This window comes from Caloenas nicobarica, chromosome 1 (assembly GCF_036013445.1).
Source record: "Caloenas nicobarica isolate bCalNic1 chromosome 1, bCalNic1.hap1, whole genome shotgun sequence".
Classification (NCBI taxonomy): domain Eukaryota; kingdom Metazoa; phylum Chordata; class Aves; order Columbiformes; family Columbidae; genus Caloenas; species Caloenas nicobarica.
In genome coordinates, this window is record NC_088245.1 from 148045555 (window position 1) to 148066532 (window position 20978).

The 20978-nt window shown below is 42.7% G+C and overlaps 1 protein-coding gene across 8 annotated transcripts in view; it reads left to right on the forward strand.

The window, feature by feature from the left end:
- Positions 1-11466, forward strand: part of MAP4K4 (mitogen-activated protein kinase kinase kinase kinase 4) — a 162628-nt gene extending 151162 nt beyond the window's left edge. For all 8 annotated transcript variants that reach the window (XM_065646818.1, XM_065646827.1, XM_065646852.1 and 5 more), the window contains 6 exons: positions 2762-2896; positions 5869-5969; positions 6705-6854; positions 7668-7827; positions 9862-10001; positions 10788-11466. In XM_065646818.1, coding sequence (XP_065502890.1) covers positions 2762-2896; positions 5869-5969; positions 6705-6854; positions 7668-7827; positions 9862-10001; positions 10788-10871 — 770 coding nt within the window. In that variant the 3' untranslated portion in view covers positions 10872-11466. The remainder of the gene's footprint in view (positions 1-2761; positions 2897-5868; positions 5970-6704; positions 6855-7667; positions 7828-9861; positions 10002-10787) is intronic.
- Positions 11467-20978: the final 9512 nt, after the last annotated feature.

A 20978-nucleotide genomic window follows, 5' to 3' on the forward strand; every position in this document is an offset into this window, starting at 1 on the left:
CTTCATTCTGTTGAGAGGCAAAAACATAGTTTTGGCTGCTCAGGTGATAGCATGCCGAGAGCCATAAGAACACTGGAAGAGAGAGCGACGACGTGCGTACAGAACACGTTCCACATGTGGCTCCCTGAGGGTTTTGCCATCCCAACTTGCTGATGGTGCCGCTTGGGAAGGTAGGAAGGGATGACAAAGCAGAAGAACTGGTTGGAATCTGCCTGCTTAATAATTAAAAACCACAGCGACAATAAAAACAAAAAACTCAATATAGGTAAAGGGACTTTGCATTTGAAACGGTGTCTGTGGGAGAACCAGAGCTGGGAGTTCTCATAGAAGTCACTGGCTGATCAGTTCGTTTGGTAGCTGGAGCAGAGTTTTCTTTCTTATTTCACGGCCATAACAATTAGACCAAAAAAAAAAAAAAGGCCAGATTTTTGGGAGCTTTTTAAACTGACTGGTGGAGATATACAAGGAGAAGGATCTAATACTCCCACTCCCAATATGAACATTAAGAGCAGCATAACTTGTTGAAATACACACATAGCCATGTTTATATAACTAACCAGTCCTGCTCTTTTCATGTTAGGCCGCTGAAAGGCAGAGGAATTTCCTGTCTTGTGACTTTCCTTGTGGTCTAGACACTAAAACACAATGGGAACACACTTGAGATATTTCTCTGTTGTTTTGAAAAATGTTTCTGATTGGAGAGAAATACCCTGGTGCTCATCATGTGAACCACAAGAAAAAAAAATATAATTAGCCACATGCTGGGAAATTCCCATGTGTAATGTTTGTTCTGACCCTTCAAGTTCGACTAAGCTACTGGGGAAGCTGAAGCCATGGAAATATCTGAGAGAGAATTTGTCTCCCGGTGCACGGGGACTTGTGGTGATTTTAAAAACATTTGGTGCATTGTACTGACTTCCAGCTCTCCTGTGCCCTCTGAGCTCTTCTTCACCCAGAACCTTCTAGTGTGGACTGTGTTCCCTATTTCAGTGTTTTTAAAAGACCCCTTGTGGCTATTGTTTGCAGTATTTTCATGGGAGGACCTTTTCTTGGTCAAATGTGTGACTTCTGCTCCAGTCCCTTTTCCAAATCTTACCGAGCCATGGCAGTGGTGGGGCTTTTATCCCTTTATGAAACTTGGCTTAATAAATACGAAGTCAGGCAGTAAATCAGGGTGCTCACTTACTGCCAAATCTGTAGTAGGGGTAAACAAAAGACAGTGCCTGTACACCCTTTTCTGAAATGAGCAACCATCCACAAACTGATCCATCGGTATGCATCATGTGAAAACTTAATAGACAAATTAAAGACATTAGCTAAACCCTATAGGTGGATCTGGCCAGCAGGCTGTCAGGTGGACCATTCTGACAGATCCCAGCTTTCTTCAGTGTAGACCAGTACCGTGTCACTTGGCCAGCCCAGCACTGACTGCAGCACTGTCAGATGTCTCCTGTCAACTCCAACGCCCGGGAAACATTGTCCACAGTCACACGCCTTCCTCATTGTGGCTGGCGAAGCACTAGCATGGAGCTACTGCACTGACAAGTGGGGTCCCTGAGAGCATCTTGTATTCCCTTTCCGTGTGCGGAGACCTCCTGGACCCTTATTAAATGGCTCCTAGTTAAAGCAGTGCCCATCTCTCTACTTTACCTCCAGTTTCATCTGAGGGACTGTGATGGCTTCGGGCAGCAAAGCAGGGAGGAAGGAGAATGCAAGCCTTGAGTATTTTCATCAGGGTCACCTTTTTACTAGTTCAGCAAATGCTTTGTGGGCCATTAGTTATTAAAGAATCACTGATAAAGTTTATTATGAACCTTGTTCCACATTCAAGGAGGCCTTCTCATATTGAGAGTTAGAGTCTGAGCTGTATTTTGATGACCATGGCAGATGAAGATAAGGCAGCCTGGGCAAGTAGATTCTCTCACCTGTGGAGAAGAAACACCTCTTGCAGTTTCTGTGTGCAGCCTGATAAGTATGACACCCCGTGCAGCATGAGGTTAGGGCTACTGACAGAGCAGTCGTCAGCTTTTAGCAAGTGAATAAAGTTTGCATGGGCTGTGTGAAATTCTCTCACTGCAATTTCAGATATTGTACATTTTTCCTTAAAACAGAACTGCTGTAAAGTGTTTCAGTAATGAAATTGTTTAGTGCTGTTGTTAGGTGTGCTTTTCTTCCAGAGGAATAATGAACAATCTTAATAAAACTTGATGAGTTTGTATGTCCGAGGATGATGTAAGGGATGGAAATGTCCTGGTTCCTAACTGGGAAGAATTTGTAAAATACACTTCATCACCATATTCTTCTTCAGTTGCGCTTCCTCCTTTCAAACTAGTCCTACTCTCAGGCCTCAAATTCCATCCTGCTGCTCTCCTATGATATTGTGTGAAGAAGAGCTGTTCTGACTCAGACTTTTTTTTTTTTTTTTAATCTTAGTGCTTTTGTTGTGGAGTATAACCCTTTTCTAATAAAAGTTGTTTGCGTCCTAAAAACCAGAAAACCAAAGAGCTGTTCCCTTTAGCTTATGTTCATGTGGTATTACCATGAGTCTCTGTCATCGATTATCAGGAAAGCACGTGTTTGGGTGGAGTCTAGAGAAAAGCTGTTGTGGGCATAAAAACTGAGGGAGATCTCTGTGGTTGCAGCAGTTTTTCCTTCATTGTTACTTTGATTTGCTCTGCCGGCCTTTCTGTTTGCTTGGGCAGAGTTTTTTTGCACTTATCTTCCTATGGAGATAAACCAAACTTTTTCATTTTGCGGCCAGGTAAGAAGAACAAGTTGCGAGTTTACTATTTGTCGTGGTTAAGAAATAAAATCCTTCACAACGACCCTGAAGTAGAAAAGAAACAGGGCTGGACAACGGTGGGCGACCTGGAAGGCTGCGTGCACTATAAAGTTGGTGAGTAGTGAATACGATAATCAAATTGTCGGGGTAAAAGCTGGTCGAGGGAGGGAACTGCGGTGCATGTAGCTGCTGGGTTTAAGATTAGGTTTTATTTCTAGCTATATTCCCTATCCCCCAGGGCAAACGTCTCTGGCAAAGCGCCAGAATAGGTGACAAGGTACCGGGTTAAACTGAATATTGGGAGAGGTTTTGCGGTGGGATGCTGGGCTGTGAACTGGAGCGGGTGCAAATCCCCATCTGTCTCCTTCCCGTGGCGGATGCAACTTCCAGGAGAGAGCTAATGTGGACAGTGAAGGCTGGTAGCCTTTCTCTGCCTCTGTTAGACCCTTTAGGTGACAAAGGGACTCTAGTCAACCAACAGCTGTTCTACTAACATGTTTTCCTGATCTTTTACTGTGATGAAATCACATGATGGAATGGAGTGAAGAAAAGTCTCCATTTTAATGTAGATTTTAAAGAGTGGGGGGAAAAAAAAAAGAGAGAGTGGGAGGAGAAAGCAAACCCAGCTAGTGCACGAGCTTTGAGGAGCATCTGGGAACAGAAGCATATGTTTGACTTCAAGATGACTCATTGATTCCCCTTAGCTTATGAAATTTCCTAATGCCGTTTCAGATCCACTGCAGTATATTTATGGGGTGAAATGTGTTTTCACTAGGCAGGTGCCTTTTGAGTGGCTTTAAGTCCTTTAAAATGATTTGGCTGTAGAAACTTCCACCAAAACTGTTGGAAGACACGTAGCATTCAATCGGCAGAGTATGCAGTGAGCCAGCTGCCCTGCAGGTGGGGATATGAACCAAGAGCTCTTTCTCCTGCTTCAGTCTCATGATGCATCTTAACAGGCCCTGGATGTTGCCTTTGATTTAATTTCCTCCTAAGAGCCAGCTCAGTTCCTTTCCAGCTGTCTCACTCAATGTGGAGCAGCAGCAATCGGGCTGAGCTCAGTCTCCTCCTGTCATGTGTGTGCTCTTGGAAATAACCTACTTGTGGGCCGTAATCAATAACGATGGCAGTAAGTGACTGCTGAACCAGGAACTTGACCCCAAACCCAATAAAGAATGTATTTCTCTGGTATCATACCCCAGGACGTCAGCAGTGTAATGAAGTGGCCTGTTAACAATACAGTAACAGCTATTGCAAGAAGGCTTTCCAGCAGGGAAGCGCGTGAAACAAAGAGCATTCTCCTCCAGATGAAGGGGGGCTTGTTACTCTGGGCTGCAGCCTGGCACTGAACTTCCCTCTGAACTGCAGATGACTTCTTCAGGTAGTGAGAGACCTCTTTGACAGCTGTGCTTTAGTTCCCAAGAAGGGATGAGCTCTGCCAAGAGTTGGGCTCACGCTAGGGAGGCTGCCACCGAGGCAGCTGGCACTGGTCGCTTCCAGGGGTCTCAGATGTTAGGGTGAAGTGGTATTTATGGATTTGGGTTGCTTCAGGCAATTTTTTGGCTCCTCTAAATGATACATTGCTCTTTTGAAACTTAAGATTTGGGTGAATTCCCAGATAGCACCCAGAGCAAAGAATGTGGATTGTCAAAGGTCCCCTTTCACGGATAAGGTGGTTTTGTTCAACAACCCCTCTTCCCCAAGAAAAAATTCCGAGCAGTTTTGTAAGCTAGACAAGACTGAACAAAAGCTCTGTTTTTCAGTTGGTACAGCTGTGGAGGTTGAGAGACTTCTTTTGGTCTGTCGAAAAAATGTCAAGTCCTTTAACACTTACAGTTCACTAGTCTTGCTTCCCTGCAGAGTAAAAAGGGAGCAAGTAGTAGCTTTGTCTCCCTGTTACCTGCCAAGAGACAACAACTGCAGGCTTGTACAGTGGTAAGCTATCTAAAAGGCATTAAAATAGCATTTATTAAATAAGTTTTCTTCTCACAAGTCTGAAATTTTTCACTCCTGCCATGTTTCAAAATCAGTTTTGGTTGGGAGATACAATGGCAGAAGGTGAAGGTGCACAGAATTACTCATTGCTTTGGAAAACTGTCATATTCCCCTAAAACTTGAAGATGTAACAGAAACCTCCTGAGGTTTCTCGATGTCATCCAAATGATCCTATTTTTTTTCTTCTCCTCCAAAAAGAGTGCTGAAAAGAGGTTAACAAACCTCAGCAACTGGAAGTCCCCATGATCTGTTCCTTCCCAAATCCAGACGGCAGCTGGAAGTGCAGATCCAGCAACATTTCTTGAATGGCCATTTCTAGACGTTATTGGTCCCCTCTTGAAAACAGAAGTAGCGAACAGAGCTTTTTCGATGGTTAATTTAGCAAGCTGTTTGAATGTGGGAACAGAGATATATTCAATAATTTGTGGATCAGCTTTGTCATGACGCTTTGTTTCTGGTAAATTCCGTTTGGTTTCATTCGTTTGTTTGTTTTTGTTAGGTTTTGTTTGTTTGTGGGTTTTTTGTGTGTGTGTGTTTTTTGTTTTTTCAAATGACTTCTCTCAGGCTTTAGGGACAAAGAAAAGTGCTCTTCTACCAAACTTGCCTTTGCTTTTGAAATGGACTTGTTTTTTAACTTTTCAGTTCCTTTTGTTCCCTCCTTTGCCCTGGAGAATTTTGCCATCAGTTCAAAATACCAGTCAGTGCTGTGACTGGAACTGCCAGTTCACTCTGCCACGGTCATAGGCTTCTGTTATTGGAAATGTCGCTGTCTGAAAACCAATTTTCTTGTCTTGATGAGTAAGCACTGTCTAGTGTGGAAAAAAATAAGTGTAAATAAATATGTACCAACTAGATAATTCAAGATTTGGTGATGGGTTCAGTTACTGAAAAGAGTAATGATTTTTGTGGCATAAATGTGTCAAAATACTTTACACAGAATTATCAATCCTAAAATACAGTGTTACTAGAAATCTCCAAATGTATGTAAGTATGGAGAAATATTGTCATTTTCTACTTTCCTGAAGTAACTGGAATGAATTTGGAATTACTGATGAATTTTTGTTTGTTTGTTTGTTTTGCTTTAATTTCAGTAAAATATGAAAGAATCAAGTTCTTGGTAATTGCATTGAAGAGTTCTGTGGAAGTCTATGCATGGGCACCAAAGCCATACCATAAATTTATGGCCTTTAAGGTAACAGTATATTTCAGCCATATGTAGGGTTTTCACGTATCCACTTGCAGTTACCCCTTTTACCAAAATGCTCTGACATTTTATCATGGCCATCTTACAAGTTCTTTGGTAAATCTGCCATGACCTTCATATTATATTTTAAGAGCTTGTTTAGCTCTTAAGAGGCAGTATAGTTAAAAGTTCTAAATTGTAACTGAGCATAAACTAATAATCAAAATGACACAATATCAAAACTGTTTGTTTCATCTCTCTATAAATAAAACATGAGGCAGAGAGAAGTGAACTGAACCTAAACGTCTTCATCTGAGCAGAAAAAGTCATTAAGTGATACTCAGCATTGTTATGTTTTTGAATGCAGCACGAATGAAGTTAACTGGCTTGGTATAATTACCAGACTGATGTGCAGACAGTGTCAGTTGTACAGGCTGAAGTAAACACTATGGGAGTGTCAAATTGCCCTGAACTTTGGGGAAAACAGTGTTTACTAAAAAACAAACAGACCAACTAAAGTAAACTCCACAGAAAATCACTTACAATATTACGTGATTGAAATGCAGCGGATTGCAGAGTTATCTGTCCTTGTCCATGAGAGACGCGTTAGTCTGGCTGGTCTGGTGGGTGGGGGCCAGAGGGATGTGGGATGAATAAACCCATAATATGTGCATTAGAACATGTTTTTGTAAACCCCACTGGTTCTAAGCAGTAAAGTAAATCTCACTGGTGGTTGTCTTACAGTCGTTTGGAGAATTGGTACATAAGCCATTGCTGGTGGATCTAACTGTAGAAGAGGGTCAGAGACTAAAAGTGATCTATGGCTCCTGCGCTGGATTCCATGCCGTTGATGTGGATTCAGGATCAGTCTATGATATTTATCTACCAACACATGTAAGAGCTGCTGCTGGCGTTGGGTTTTTTCTTTCTTTCTGGTTTTTCCCCACCCTCTTCCTTGCCTCAGATGACCAACTTGTCAGGCTGTCTCTGTGGATCACCACCAGATGCTGGCAGCTGTAAATTGGGTGGAGAGGTCCGAGCAGGTGTGGCCACCTGTGCTTTAGGGGCTTGTGCCTCGCTCTCTGTCCTCTCCTCACGATCAGTATGTCTCCGTGGTTGGGAACTGCCCACTCAGGGCTGACATGGGCCAACGTGACTGGTTCAGGGGTAGCAGCTGAATGGCCGAGTGTGTTACAAATATGCCTGGCAGAGGCTGCAGGGAAGGTGGCGGTACAAATGACACGACAGCCCACTGATATGAGGTACAACCGGGTTGTCACAGGCCAGGTGGCCTTAGCTACCAAGGTTTCCTGTTGTTCATTGTACACAGAGGTGTCAGGTGGGTCTACAGTGTGTGATGCACCTCCTCAAGCACTATTCACTGCAGTGCAGAGGTCTGAGGTCTGCATCTGGGCTGCTTGCCCCCGGCTCCCTTTCTTCCCCTGGAAAGAAACGTGCACCTCTACAGAGGAATTCAGCTTTCCTGTGTTTAGATGAAGATGAGAGGATTTGTGCCCCAAGGGTTTCCAGGTCTTTGCTGTCACTGCATAGGGTATCTAGCCTGGGGAAGAGCAGAGCTAGCACTTCTAAAATGAGTGAATCCCTCATCTGTTGTCAGCCAAAATCAAAAATTACCCAGCCCTTTCTCCCAGCACAGGCTCTGGGGCATCAAAACAAAAGGCTTCCTCTTCTCTTCTGTCCCTGTAGATCCAGAGCAGTATCCAGCCTCACGCAATCATCATTCTCCCGAACACGGATGGGATGGAGCTACTGGTCTGCTACGAGGATGAAGGAGTTTACGTCAACACGTACGGAAGGATAACCAAGGATGTGGTTTTGCAGTGGGGAGAAATGCCAACCTCAGTTGGTAGGTGCCTCTGGCAAATCATACGCAACGTGCCATTGGGGAGCATGAGTGTGTGCACGTGGGCAGAAGGAAGGGGCATTGGGTTTGACTTCAGATTCAGAAGCAGCGATGTTGTAGTATTCCTGGAAAACAGCTGCACAAAGTGGAGAGTAATCATATGGATCTGTTTTGTGCTGAGTTTTTAAGAACAAAATCCAAACAAGCAAGCTGTAGAGTTCAGGAATGAAAAACTCACCAGGGTCTCTGTAGGCTGCTGAAGGATTTTTGATAGACAACCACGAATTATGGAAACCTTTCCGTATAAAGACACGTAAGGTGGCAGATGAGCAAGATATTATTACGGGTAATTCTATTTAGATAACAGTCTGTGTATCTGATTTGATGTGTTTACTTTAATTCGCCTGCGGATTGCTCATCTATCCTAGCGTGATAATTATCCCACATCTCTCCAGTTCAAAATAAGGTAGATTTGAGAGCGGGAGCAAGGAGTACAGTAAAATGGGCTCAGGTTTGTCACTGACACAAGTCCACACCAGGATCCCTTTTACCACCTGTGCTGCCATATTTCAGCGCCGAGTGGAGCATGGGCTGCGGTCACACCTTCATTTTGTTGGGCAAACAAATTGAGTTTTACGTGCTTCGGAACAGATGCACGTATTGGGAGACGACTGCTGATAGCTGTTGGAGCAACGCGAACAATAACAGAGGAGGAAATTCAAAGAAGTTTCATGCACATCATGTTTGCTCCCATGGTGATTAAATCTTGTCTAGATCTAAAAGCCAGCAGAATTTATCAACTGGCAAATTGTACCTCCTTTGGGGACTGGAGTGCCTGTCAAGTAAATGGCACTGAGGCAGCTGACACCATCTGAATATCTCATCTGACAATTTTTAGAAGCTATTTGGCCCAGTTACCACTAGTGATGTATTTAAAAAGAAATATCTTTCCACGATGATGCTATATGCGATGTTATAGGTGTACTGTAATAGATAATTTGATTTAATTTCACTGATAATTAATATGAGGAAAAATCTATAAGTACTGCAGAATTAAACATTTTTTAATTCTGCTTGCTAAGAGCTGTTGTTGTTCTTTTTATTTTTTTGTTAAGTATGCATGCAAATCAGAGGCAACAGCTTTTTCTTCATTAAGTTCCCATATGTTATTTTTGGCAGCGTTCCTAAGACTATCCATCAAATCACTTTTGAATATACCTCTTCACAATGCTGGTGACTTTCTCCTGTACTTGATCTTTTACCACTATCAAGAACATATTTTTTTCCTCATGCTGCTACGAATCTGTTTCCCCCAGTGACACTCTGAAGTAAAAATGCTTGATTTTTTTGCTTTATTTGTGCACAAAGGAAAGCAGTATGACAAATGATAGTATTTCCACTTGGAGAGCTTAATATGAACCTCTTTTAAGATACACAGAATAGTTTTCAGACCAATTAGCTTTCTCAAGAAGGAGAATAGGTTTTTGAAATACTACCCCTATAAAAGGAGGCTACCTTATTTTTTTTTTTCTAGTTTTCCGTTTCCGTCTCTCCTTTCTCTGTTTTTGCTGACAGATTATTCCTTCAAGGAGGGAGAATAACACTGTAAGACACAGAGCTGGTGCTGGGGACATACCAGAGTGGATGGTTTTAGTCTATTTAAACCTTGGGTTCTGCTTTCTCGTTGTCAACACCTAATTAGCCTGTCCCTTTGCCAAACTTGACAGAAAAAGCCTTTGTAAAAACTTGATGTTCCTTCCATTTAATTGAAGGTTGGAAGGTTCCCATTGTGTCATGAATGCTCAGGCAAGACGTATATTACTAACATGGAAAACCCACGGGGAAATTAAAATAAAAAAGGTATTTTTAGGCTCCGTGAAGATGCTGAAGACAGAAATAGCACTCTGAACATGTTATAATAAGTACATGCACGTCATTTTTAACCAGAGTGCGTCGTATATGCCTCTGTTTTTTCGGTTCTTCCATGTTGCCCTCTACCTGTCCTAACGGGCTGTGTGCCGTGTTTTCTTTCCAAAGCGTACATCCGATCCAACCAGATCATGGGCTGGGGAGAAAAAGCAATCGAAATACGGTCGGTGGAAACTGGACACTTGGACGGTGTGTTCATGCACAAAAGGGCACAAAGACTCAAGTTCTTATGTGAACGCAATGACAAGGTACAATTCCCCTGCTTCCCAGTTTGTTGCCAAAATGATAAACCTGTGCTCTACCTGGACACTGGGAGTGGCTTGACCCTGAGCAGCAGCCAAACACCTACCCAGGCTCTCACTCACTCCCCTCTCTTGTGGGATGGGGACAAGAAAGAAGGAAGGCAAAAAGACTCATGAATGAAGATAAAGACAGTTCAATAAGGACAGCAAAAGCATCGCACACAAAATAAAGAATTAATTCACAACCTCCCATTGGCAGGCAGGTATCCTGCTGCTTCTCCAGCACTTGGTTGGGAAGACAAATGCCACCACCACGATGTTTCCCCACCTCCTCCCTTTCCCTGAGTGTTTATTCATAGGACAGTTTGGGTTGGAAGGGACCTTCGAAGGTCATCTAGTCCAACCCCCCTGCAATGAGCAGGGACGTCTTCAACTAGATGTTTATTGCTGAGCACGGTGTTAGAGGTTATGGGATGTCCCTTTGGTCAGTTTGGGTCTGCTGTCCTGGCGTTGTCCCCTCCCAGCCTCTTGCCCATCCCCAGCCCAGTGGCCGCTGGGGGTTGAGAGGATGCCTTGGTGCTGTGCAAGTGTTGTGCAGCAGTAGCCACAATGCTGGTGCAGCAATGACACTGGTTTTAGCCACAAAGCCCAGCTGCTCTGAAGAAAGTCAACTCCATCCCAGCTGTTCCCAGCACAGCACTGCAATTACACCTTGAATATCAGGGGCAGTGAAGGCAAACTCAAGCCTCTGCAGTCCGACCTGTTGAATTTACCCATCTCTTTTCTTCTCAGGTTTTCTTTGCCTCCGTACGGTCGGGTGGAAGCAGTCAAGTCTATTTCATGACACTTGGCAGGACTTCTCTTCTGAGCTGGTAGAAGCGGTGGGATTTGGCGAGGAATTGCTGACATCCAGAGTCTGAGATCTTCATAACTCGGAATTATTTTCAACTGGAGTACAGACCTGCACTAATGCAGCACTCTGTGTAAATGTGTGTGCAGGCATCACTGGTGTTAGGTTTCTTTTTGTTTTTCAACCGAGGCTGCGACGCAGCTGGTGCTGTAAAGATATTGCCATCAGGTGCTACGATGTCTTTGAGATTTGGGATCATGCTAGAAAGCTACAGGTCTTCTTTTCCCTTCAGCTCCAGGATTCCTAGGCTTTGAAGGGCTCTGTTTGTTAGTGGTAAAACAGAGGAGGGGGAAAAAAAAGGAGAAAAAACTCAGACTTACCATGAACATGCTGTGGAGTGGAGAGGAGGCAGGCAAGAGAAGGTGAGAAGTGGCGTAGAGAGTCAGGCTGGCTGAAACAGAGGGCAGATCTAGTCTAGTAATGTTAACAATGTATTTAATTGACATTTCTTTTTTGTAATGTGACAATATGTGGACAAAGAGGAAGGTGCAGGTTTTAAGAAGTTAATATTTATAAAATGTGAAAGACGCAGTGACTAGGATAACTTCTTCTTAGGGACAGGGAGGGTGGGAAGGGGCTTGGGGTGGAATTCTTGAGTTTTTTGTTTCTGCAGTTTTATTTTGGCCTGGCCAATAACTTTAGTCATTTTCTGTGTACCAGGTGTTGCCTGAAACATGTGCAGATGATAAAAAAGAAAAAAAGAAAAAAAAAAAGAAAAAAGGAAAACAAAAGTAAAAAAAATTCATTTTCTATAATGATTCTGTGTTAGGCCAGAACTTGGTTATGTCACAGTATTAGCACTGCCTCAGTTAAAGGTTTAATTTTTGTTTAAACCTAGAAGTGCAACAACAGTTTTACCACAGTCTGCACTTGCAGAACTAAAAAAAAATAAAAAGAGAGAAATAAAATCCAAACTACATATGTTTATTTTTTGTGCCTACCTCATTGTTTTTAATGCATAAAATAAAAGAGGTGGTTTAGTTTATACGTTTTTAGATGAAAACCATTAATGTCTAATTTAATCTTAATACCAAAACTACCAGATTGAAAGGTTTCTGACTGTTATTGCGTAGTACGTTTCAGCAGGAGGAGAGAGTGGTCCGGTGGGGCAATAGTGGCAGCGGTATGGCAGTGAGACACTGATTAATGTAATTTGCTTACACAATTTGATAAAGCAAGCATTTTTTTAAACCAGTTTCATCCTTGGTAGAAGTCTGAATTTAGCCTAAAACCAGAGGTTTCACTCTTCTAACACGTGGGCTTAGTAACAGGCAGGTTAAAATAACTAGGCTAGTTCTATAAACTGTTAAATGTTGTAGGAACCATTTTGGGGCGGTGATGTTTTTCTTTTTTAAGAATGCAATGCACTAAAACTCTTTTAAGAATGTAGTTAATACTGCTTATTCATAAAAACAGCATATACCTGTGTTTAGATGTAAGATCCCAGCTCTGGCTTTTTTTCTTTCTTTTTTTTTTTTTTTTTAAGTCAGTTTTATTTTATGAATAAGTTCTGACATTTGTAATAAATGTCTTGAGAGTAATAATTTGTTTAATGGCTACATGTTCATTACTTGAGAAACCTTGAGTGTGTAATAATCTGTTGGTGTTGTAATTATGCACAGTGTCACGATTCAGCCATTTTCCTTTTGGTTTTCACTTTTTTTTTTAAATTCCTTTGGTGGGGTACTTTGTTGACAGCTGCCTTAAGCTGTTCATTCAGTGAACAGGCTCTCAGTGTTTCATGGGCTTTGTCTTCTGCTGCGGTTAACTTTCCTTCATGGCATGACAGGTAGGGCTTTTTAAACACACATTTTCTTCGGTCAAGCCGGTGGCTCGAGCGACTGGTCACACAACCAATTCAGAGCCAAGAGCACCGAGTGTGCAAAGCTCAGACTCGACAGACGCTTCTTTCGGTGTTCAAACCTGACTGCTGTAAATCCTTCCACCCCAGCCGGCGTTGCTGCTGAAGACTCTCCTTCGAACGTCGTCGAGGGTTGAAAAGTGAGCGGTAAACATGTCCCACCAGCGCACACGCCTGCACACATACCCCAGCCCCCACCCCCCCCAAAAAAAGAAATAAAACTCGAGAAAGCCTTACATTTGCTGGCGGAGGAATATCTAGAACTATTTTTTTCTTTTTTTAATTGTATGACTTTTGGATAGCGTTGAAGGTGAAGGATGTGTTCTTTTCAGGCCCGGTGCGGTCAGCCGGAAGAACAATCAACCTTTTGTACTATAATGAACTCAAGGGGACTCAGAAATGCGACGTGATGGTAGACGTGGGTGTAATCACACAGCTGCCCTGTAGTGTAGTTTGCCGAAGCTGATTCGATCGAATGTCAGTCTGCGTGATTTTATAAATCTTCCAGCGCTATGTGGTCAAAATTTAATCTAGTCCTTGAAAGCTGATGCTACTCACCTAGAGGAAGACGCTCCAGTACGGTAGGGATGCCCAGGTCACGGATACGTGCTGTTGAAGTTTGGAGGCTCCAGGGGGGAAGGACAATCTCCTTCCTTCGGTGGGGCTGCCCGCCTGGCAGCTTCTGCCTCCACAGAAGCGCCAGCACGGCAAGGTAAAAACAGTATTACAAAACCACTATGTACACATCGAACTCTTCAAACAGTGCTTTTGTAAGCAAAGAAGAAAGGAAAAGCTCCTAGGTTTAGTTTTAAGCTTTAATAAGTAATAATTTTCTGTATCTTTAAGTCAAAGTAACCCTAACTTGTATGACTGCAGTGTTTTTATTTTTTATCTTATGCACATGTTATGTTGGAGAAAATGTTTACAAAAATGGTTTTGTTACACTAATGTGCATCACATATTTATGGTTTATTTGAAAGTGATTTTTGTGGGTTTTTTAGTTTTTCATAGTAGTAGTAGTACACTTTTTGTGATTTATAACCCCAAACTCTGCTGATTATAAAGATGCTAAACAATAATACAAAATGACAAACTGCATTAAAATTACTAATCGTAGAGCTGCAAAGCAGACTGGTGACAAGTAAAACACTCAGCTTTTTTTTGCAGTGCTATCTAACTTGTCTTCTGTGTATTATGGAAATTACTGTTTTTTCCCCGTTTTTCCTTAAATAAAGTCAAATTGACACCTATTGTATGTGGAAAGTATTTTGAGTATCTACTGGCTGCAGAAATCAAGCTGCATGTTGCCTAGTTGCATGTATCCTAAGAACAAAAGCCTTATTGTCAAATCTCATAATTTTTAGAGACTTTGACAATAAATGTGGGCTTTTGAGGGCGATTTTTGGTTTTGTTTTATTTTTTTCCTTAAAGCCCTATCTCGTGGTGCAGTTGCTCTTTCGAGAATTACAGTGTTCCTTTTAAAGAAAAAAAACAACAACAAAAAAACTTAGAAACGTTAGTGAGTGCCTGGGGGTTGGGAAAGAAGAAGTTGCACAAAGGAGAGCCCGGCTGCTTTGTGAACGTGCCCTCCCGCCACGCCGCTTTGGGGCGTGTGATTTTTGCAAGCTGGCATCACCTGTTACCAAAAGAGCACATTAAACAGGAATCCTCAGCCCAGATTCTTGCACGACATAAAAGCACGACTCCAAAAAACTCAAGGCTTTCCAAGTCATAAGCCCATGAGTACCAAGCAGATTTGATACAAAGCTGCTGTTCGGGGTTCTTGTTGGCCTTTGCCCATGTTTTTCCGCCGTGGGCTGTGCCTGTTTTCTGCAGAGGAGATAAGCAGCAGACGTTTCCTTTCGACAAGGCTGGTCTCTGCGAGAGGAGGAGGAAGTCTGTGTTCCCCGGCTCCTGCCTTTCCTCGCGCTTTCATCCGCAGAAGGCGTGGGATGTGACGCGAGTTGAAAAAATGTTTCAGGGCTTCACTCGCTTCCTATGGACAAAGGTATCTGAAATCCTTGAGCCCCACAGCCTTTCTGCTTCTGCAAGTGGAGATACTGAGCTTGAGAAACTAGCAGGAGCAGCCACCTGCTGGCCAGGCTCCTGCCGGCTCACTCCAGTTGCTGCTCTGGAGCTGCTGGTTTTCTTCTGTCATTCTTGACCTCTTGAAGTCTTCCCTCAGTTAAACATATTTAGCTTAGTCAAGCACCTTAGCTAGTCGTGAAGACAGATTAGTTAGTGTTTATAAATATATAAACATATATTTATAAATATTTAAATATATAAAGGGTAAGTGTCAAGAGGATGGAGCCAGGCTCTTCTTGGTGACAACCAACAGTAAGACAAGGGGTAATGGGTTCAAGCTGGAACACAAGAGGTTCCACTTAAACTTGAGAAGAAACTTCTTCTCAGTGAGGGTCACGGAGCACTGGAACAGGCTGCCCAGGGAGGTTGTGGAGTCTCCTTCTCTGGAGACATTCAAAACCTGCCTGGACGCCTTCTTGTGTAACCTCACCTAGGTGTTCCTGCTCCGGCAGGGGGATTGGACTAGATGATCTTTCGAAGTCCCTTCCAATCCCTAACTTTCTGTGATTCTGTGACAGATATGAGCTGTTGCCCATTACAGTAAGTAACTGAAAGCAGGAACCCCAGGTGTGAGCTTCACAGCGGGTGCAAGCTGAGGCCATAGAGAACATGCAAAACCTTCACGCTCTGGTGAAGAAAAGACACAATTGCAGTGATTTACAGCGGGAAATAAAGAATTGGAGCACTGGAAACTGAGCAACAGATCTCACTCCTCTGTGGGGCTTGTGTAGGTAGCAGTGGTAAGATGGGCCCAAATTTGTACCCCATGAGGGGAGGTGGGATGTACACAGGCGAGAACGAATTGTGCAGCAAAAGAACATGCGTCTTCAAAATGAAGAACTGCAGTAGTCAAACCAGAGAAAGAAATGACTGAAACATCAAAGGGAGCATTAGAAACATTTTTTTAAAAAAAGCTTTTAAATATGGAAGCTAAATATTAGTAATGAAAAGTACACTTACCCATGAGATTAAAGTTAACTGCAAATTACAAAAGGTACAAGAGGCAGCCCTTTTAGGGGGATTACTTTGCTGAAAACACACATGCTAGAGCATTAGGATTGTGTAGGACCTTATATGAAAGGAGGAAAGTCTAGTTTTTGTGGGCTGCTGCCTCTCACGCAGAGAGCTTTAGTTCTTCGGCTTGTATCCATGCCCTGGTCTGGGATGAAGGCTAATATTGCTAAAAAGAAACTGAAGTTGTTGGAGAAAATGCAAGAAAAGAGCCTAGGGCGCAGAGAGGACTGCATTCAACACAGAGCTCTGCTGTATCAAAATGGTCCAAGGCAACAAAGTTGCTAATAATAGTTCAAATGCATTCTCACCGGTGTCCGGTGGCCTGTTACCCTCCTGTTGAGCTCCAGCATCTCAGCCGAAAGCTGTTTTACTTTTCCTCCAGCATCACTGAAATAGTATCAGCCCTGGGTTGTGCCGTGTTGCTTGTGCTGTGTTCTGTAAGCGCTTGTCGTGACCAGCCCGGTTTACCTGCTGCTGGCTCTTTCTTTGCCCTGAAATGCCGAGCAGTCCAGCAGGGAAGCAATCCTGGGTGCCTAACTGTGAGAAGACCTGTCTTGCCACGTGATGATCCTGCCTCGTGGCCAGGATTTCAGCTGCACGAGAGGGGTGTCCCTTGCCTGCCAGCTTATTTTCGTGCATGTAAGGGGTGCAAGTTCAAAGAGCCATGTGCGCCCAGCAGCTATAAAAATGGAATCAAAAAATCACGTTGGTTGGAAGGGACTCTCAAGATCATTGAGTCCAACCGTTAACCTAACACTACCACTAAAACATGTCCCTAAGAACCTCATCTAGGCATCTTTTAAACACCTCCAGGGGTGGTGATTCCACCACTTCCCTGGGCAGCCCGTTCCAGTGCCCAACAACCATTTCCGTGGAAAAAATTTTTGTAATATCCAATCTAAACCGCCCCTGGTACAACTTGAGGCCATTTCCTCTTGTCCTATCGCTTATTACTTGGGAGAAGAGACCAACCCCCTCCATGCTACAACCTCCTTTCAGGCAGTTGTAAAGAGCTATGAATGCTGGCTGCAGCTCTCTTCCAGTACGAGCAAGTTCACCGCTGAGCTCCAGCACCCAGCTGTTGGCCTATTTCCAACCCATTAAAGGCGAGAAGGCTGGTAACAGCTGTCTTCTTTCGACTTAACCTCCTTTTTCTAAGAGGTTTTTTAAAACATTGCGATGTTTCTGCTGCTTGGCGAGGTGTGTAAATGCAGCGTCAGGCCCTAGTATTGCTGCGTAGAGTGCTGTGGAGGTTACTGGTTGGGGGAATTAAAGGAGAACATCAGGTAATCGCAGCCACTTAATTTTCACTCTCTGATCCTGTGGCTCTGTGTAGCATATGCTCCCATAAAGGGTAAAAACTCTGCTCCAGAAATATTGACCTTCTTACTCCTTCTCATCTCTCTGGCTTTTCCCTCTCTTGTTCTAAACAATATAAACTAGGGAGAGAAGGAGGGAGGGAGGTGTTTTGTTAAGAAAATAAATCCCTGACTCAATAAATGTATGCCCATTCCAGCTGAGGAAATAACAGGGTTTTTTCCTTTGTTAAATTACAGCAGGAAATTCACTTTAATGCTTCATTCACAGCCTTGTGTGGTTCTGTAGGGTAAATATGTGGCATGGGAAAGTCAGATTAATTTGTTCCAACTGCTGTACACAGCTCGAATTTTACTTGCCCTCTGTGTGAAATTTTTATTATACAACCTCATATTTGTCGTTCAGCGTAATTTGTCCATTAGAAGGCATTACCACACTTCCATTTTATTTTAATATTTGCATCTCCTAAGCAAATTTGCCCACACCATGTTAGCCATGGAAAAAAATGCTTTTCTGGCTGTGAAATAACTGTTGGAGTGAAGGGATTGTAAAATGCCGCTTGCCTCGGCTCTTGTCATGGGGAGATTTCAGACAGTTTTCGGTAGAGTCCTGTCGGTATAGTTAGCAAGACTCTAGTTTTACACACAGGCAAAGCTGAAAGACAGAAGACAGTAAATGATGTGTTTGGGAGCTTTTAGTAAGCCAGAAAAACAGTAAGAAAACAGAGGTTTTAGTGTGAGATCTGTCACCTCAACCATTAAACCATCTTAGCCCCATGAGATACCAATGTTTCTCTCGGGTTTGATGAGGCAATAGAGCATAAACCACACAGTCACTTTCCTGGGCCAGATGTTGGTGCTCACTAACCTCTGGCAATTCAGACAGGAAGCCCCTAGCAAGGCGAGACCTGTGAGGAAGCAGAGCATAGAGGGAATACATGTGTTCCTTTTCAGTTTTGTTGCAATGATTTTACCAAATTTTTCACCAGTGCTAGGCACACGCATGTAGATGGCATAGAGAATGCTCACTTGTGACAAAGAGGGGTCCTGGCTTTTGGCAACCCTGTGTCTCCTACGGGTGGTGCCACAAGAAGCAGAAAGTGGACCTTGGTCCTCCTAGAAGAGCCTTGCCAAGAGCTTTGTCAAACCCACCACAGGCTTAAGCATTTGTTTAACTTCAGACATAACATAGGCATAATCTAACTTCCTTTCTCCTGCGTACTTAGCTGTGTCCTAACCTCCATCTAATGCTTAAATGTAGTCCCAAACCTGGAGGAAGACATCCTAGCAATGGATCCTACCATGGTGCAGACTACACAGAGCAGCTGGCAGAGCCAGATTTGAGTGCACGTACAGAAGCTCTGTCTTAAGAACTGGCTCGCTGAGCTTCATTAAGTCCTTAACCTCCCCCAATCAAATCACAAGAACATCTGGAAAATTCATATGGAAATTCTCTCGATGTTTCAGTAATGAAATTAACCGAAAGATAAGAAGGGAGCGCAAACTGGCATAGAATGTTAAAATGCAAAGTATGTAATTATAGACTCACAGTTGTAATGACTCTAATGGATATCAGAGACAAGTATAAAAGGAGAATAAATTATTTCAGGGCATAAAGAATCAGTTATGGGTAATTAAGCTGCAATTATCATTACTCTGCTGCTATGATAGGGTTTTTTTAAACTAATTTTTCTAAAATGGAATAAAGCAAGTTAAGCATGAATTCATCTATTATCTGCCGTTCAGATAAAAACATTTTTCTAGTGCTTTTAAAAACGTGCCGGTGGGACAGATCTCAGTTTTACACTAGTGAAAACAACCAGGGATTTTGATGAAGTGATTTATTTCATGTCACAGAGCTGTTTGGTGGCATTGTTTAAACTCATGTTCACTGAAATGCACGAACCCATGCCTACTGCCAACCATGCAAGCCAGCAGTCAGGTTCAACAGAACTCTTCACATGCTTAGAATGAAGTGATTTAGTACGGTGGTAATCCGGGGCTCTAATTGAGAGCAAGGATAGCACACTTTAGGGCAGCCAACTGTGTCCTTGGTTCAGTCCACAGTGCTGAGATGGCTGAACCTGGGAATCAGCTGTTGAAAAGTTTCAGCTTACAATATTGAGATGAATGGTGATTGATGTCACCTTGCCTTGAAAGGGCCCTTGTACAAGGTGTCAGGTGAGCAGCTGATGCACGAGCAGGTGTGGTGTGTGACGGACAAGTATTTCTGCTCGTGAAATCAGGGACCTGAGGTGGCAGTGGCATTAGAAATGACAAGCCAGAAAGGCAGCGGGCCACACTCTCTCCACCTTCAGGCACTGAAGACTTTGCAGCTGGAGAGAAACTCCTTCCTGGTAGCAATGTACAAACTCAGATGTTAGAAGCGACGACACAAAATTCAGACAGATGTTAACTTTGCCTATATTACTTGGTAACGCACACAAAGGAGCAAGGAAATGAACCCTAAGTTTGCTCCTTCCACTATCTCTGTGAATGGCTCAAGGTAGTTAAGAGTATTTGCAAAGGGATTACTCCAGGTCCCTAAAACCTGGATGCTGCTATAGAAGTGTTGGATTTCCAGAGAGATGGGGATGTCTCAGGTACCTTGGACATCTAGAATGGAACTGCATGCTTGGGTTTAGGTGCCTTAATCCCATCAGAGGTTTTAACATGTTTGTCATGACACTGAACTCCTCAGTGCAAGGTTTGTCTTCCATTGAGTATATTCGTGTACTGCCTTGTGTAACTTAACCAGTTGATGCTGTAACACAAACCTTTAGAAAACAGATTTTTAAAAAATGCTGAAAAAATTGAAAATACCAGGGTTTAAAATTCCTAACTTAAACTTAACCCAGACACCTCTTACGACTGTTCAGCATTTAATTACCTTTATAGACTTTTCTTGGAGTGCCGTACTCACTCTACAACAGATGGTTCTCATGGGAGGGATAAGTGTTCAAAAACTCTCATCCTCATTAATTAGTTTGGAGCCTTATGTATATCTTACTCAGTGTCATCCAAAGTGCTCGTTTTCTCATAAATTATATCAACTTAGTATGGTTCACAAATACTAATGAACCTCTCTACATTCCTGTAAAGTGAGGGAGGGTTATCATTAGAAGCATTTTTTTTTCTGTTATCCTGACTTGAAACAAGGAACAAAAGATTGGATTTTTTTATGGAAGAGAATTTAAAAAGCATTTTATTTCAGAAAAGTCAAAGTGGAACTTGGCAGTATTTGGTCAAAACTGATTTCTTCACCTTAATAACTGTAACATTTTGCTTGCCGTAATTACCACAAGGATGTCATCCTGTTAACTGCAATTTGAATTTTAAAGATATTTTCTTGTTGCTCCCTACATCCATCTTCCCTATATGTGGTGCTTTTTGAAGGGACAGCTTCTCTCATGGTTCTGCTCACAAAGTTTTTCTCCAAAAGAAATGTGTTACGTCAGCTTACATTTATGTTTTTGAGGGGTTGGGTATACCTATAAGAAAACCTGTGTTGGGTGAAAGAAGGTGCTGATAGGTAAATGCTTTAAACACTTTATGACATTATTTCAGAGTGCATCGATGAAACAAAACATTGTGTCTCAGTCAAACTGAGCATAGACAAAATTTACCTCTCACCTTCCTTGATCAGATTACAGGTATTTCACAAGACTGGCATTTTCCCATGGGAAGTATCATTTGAATGGCAAATTAAAGTTCTGATTAAAAAGGAAAGGATTCAGAGAGAAAATGCAGAGCCTCCTGTGATTTTTTTACATGAAGAACTGAAGCAATGTTTT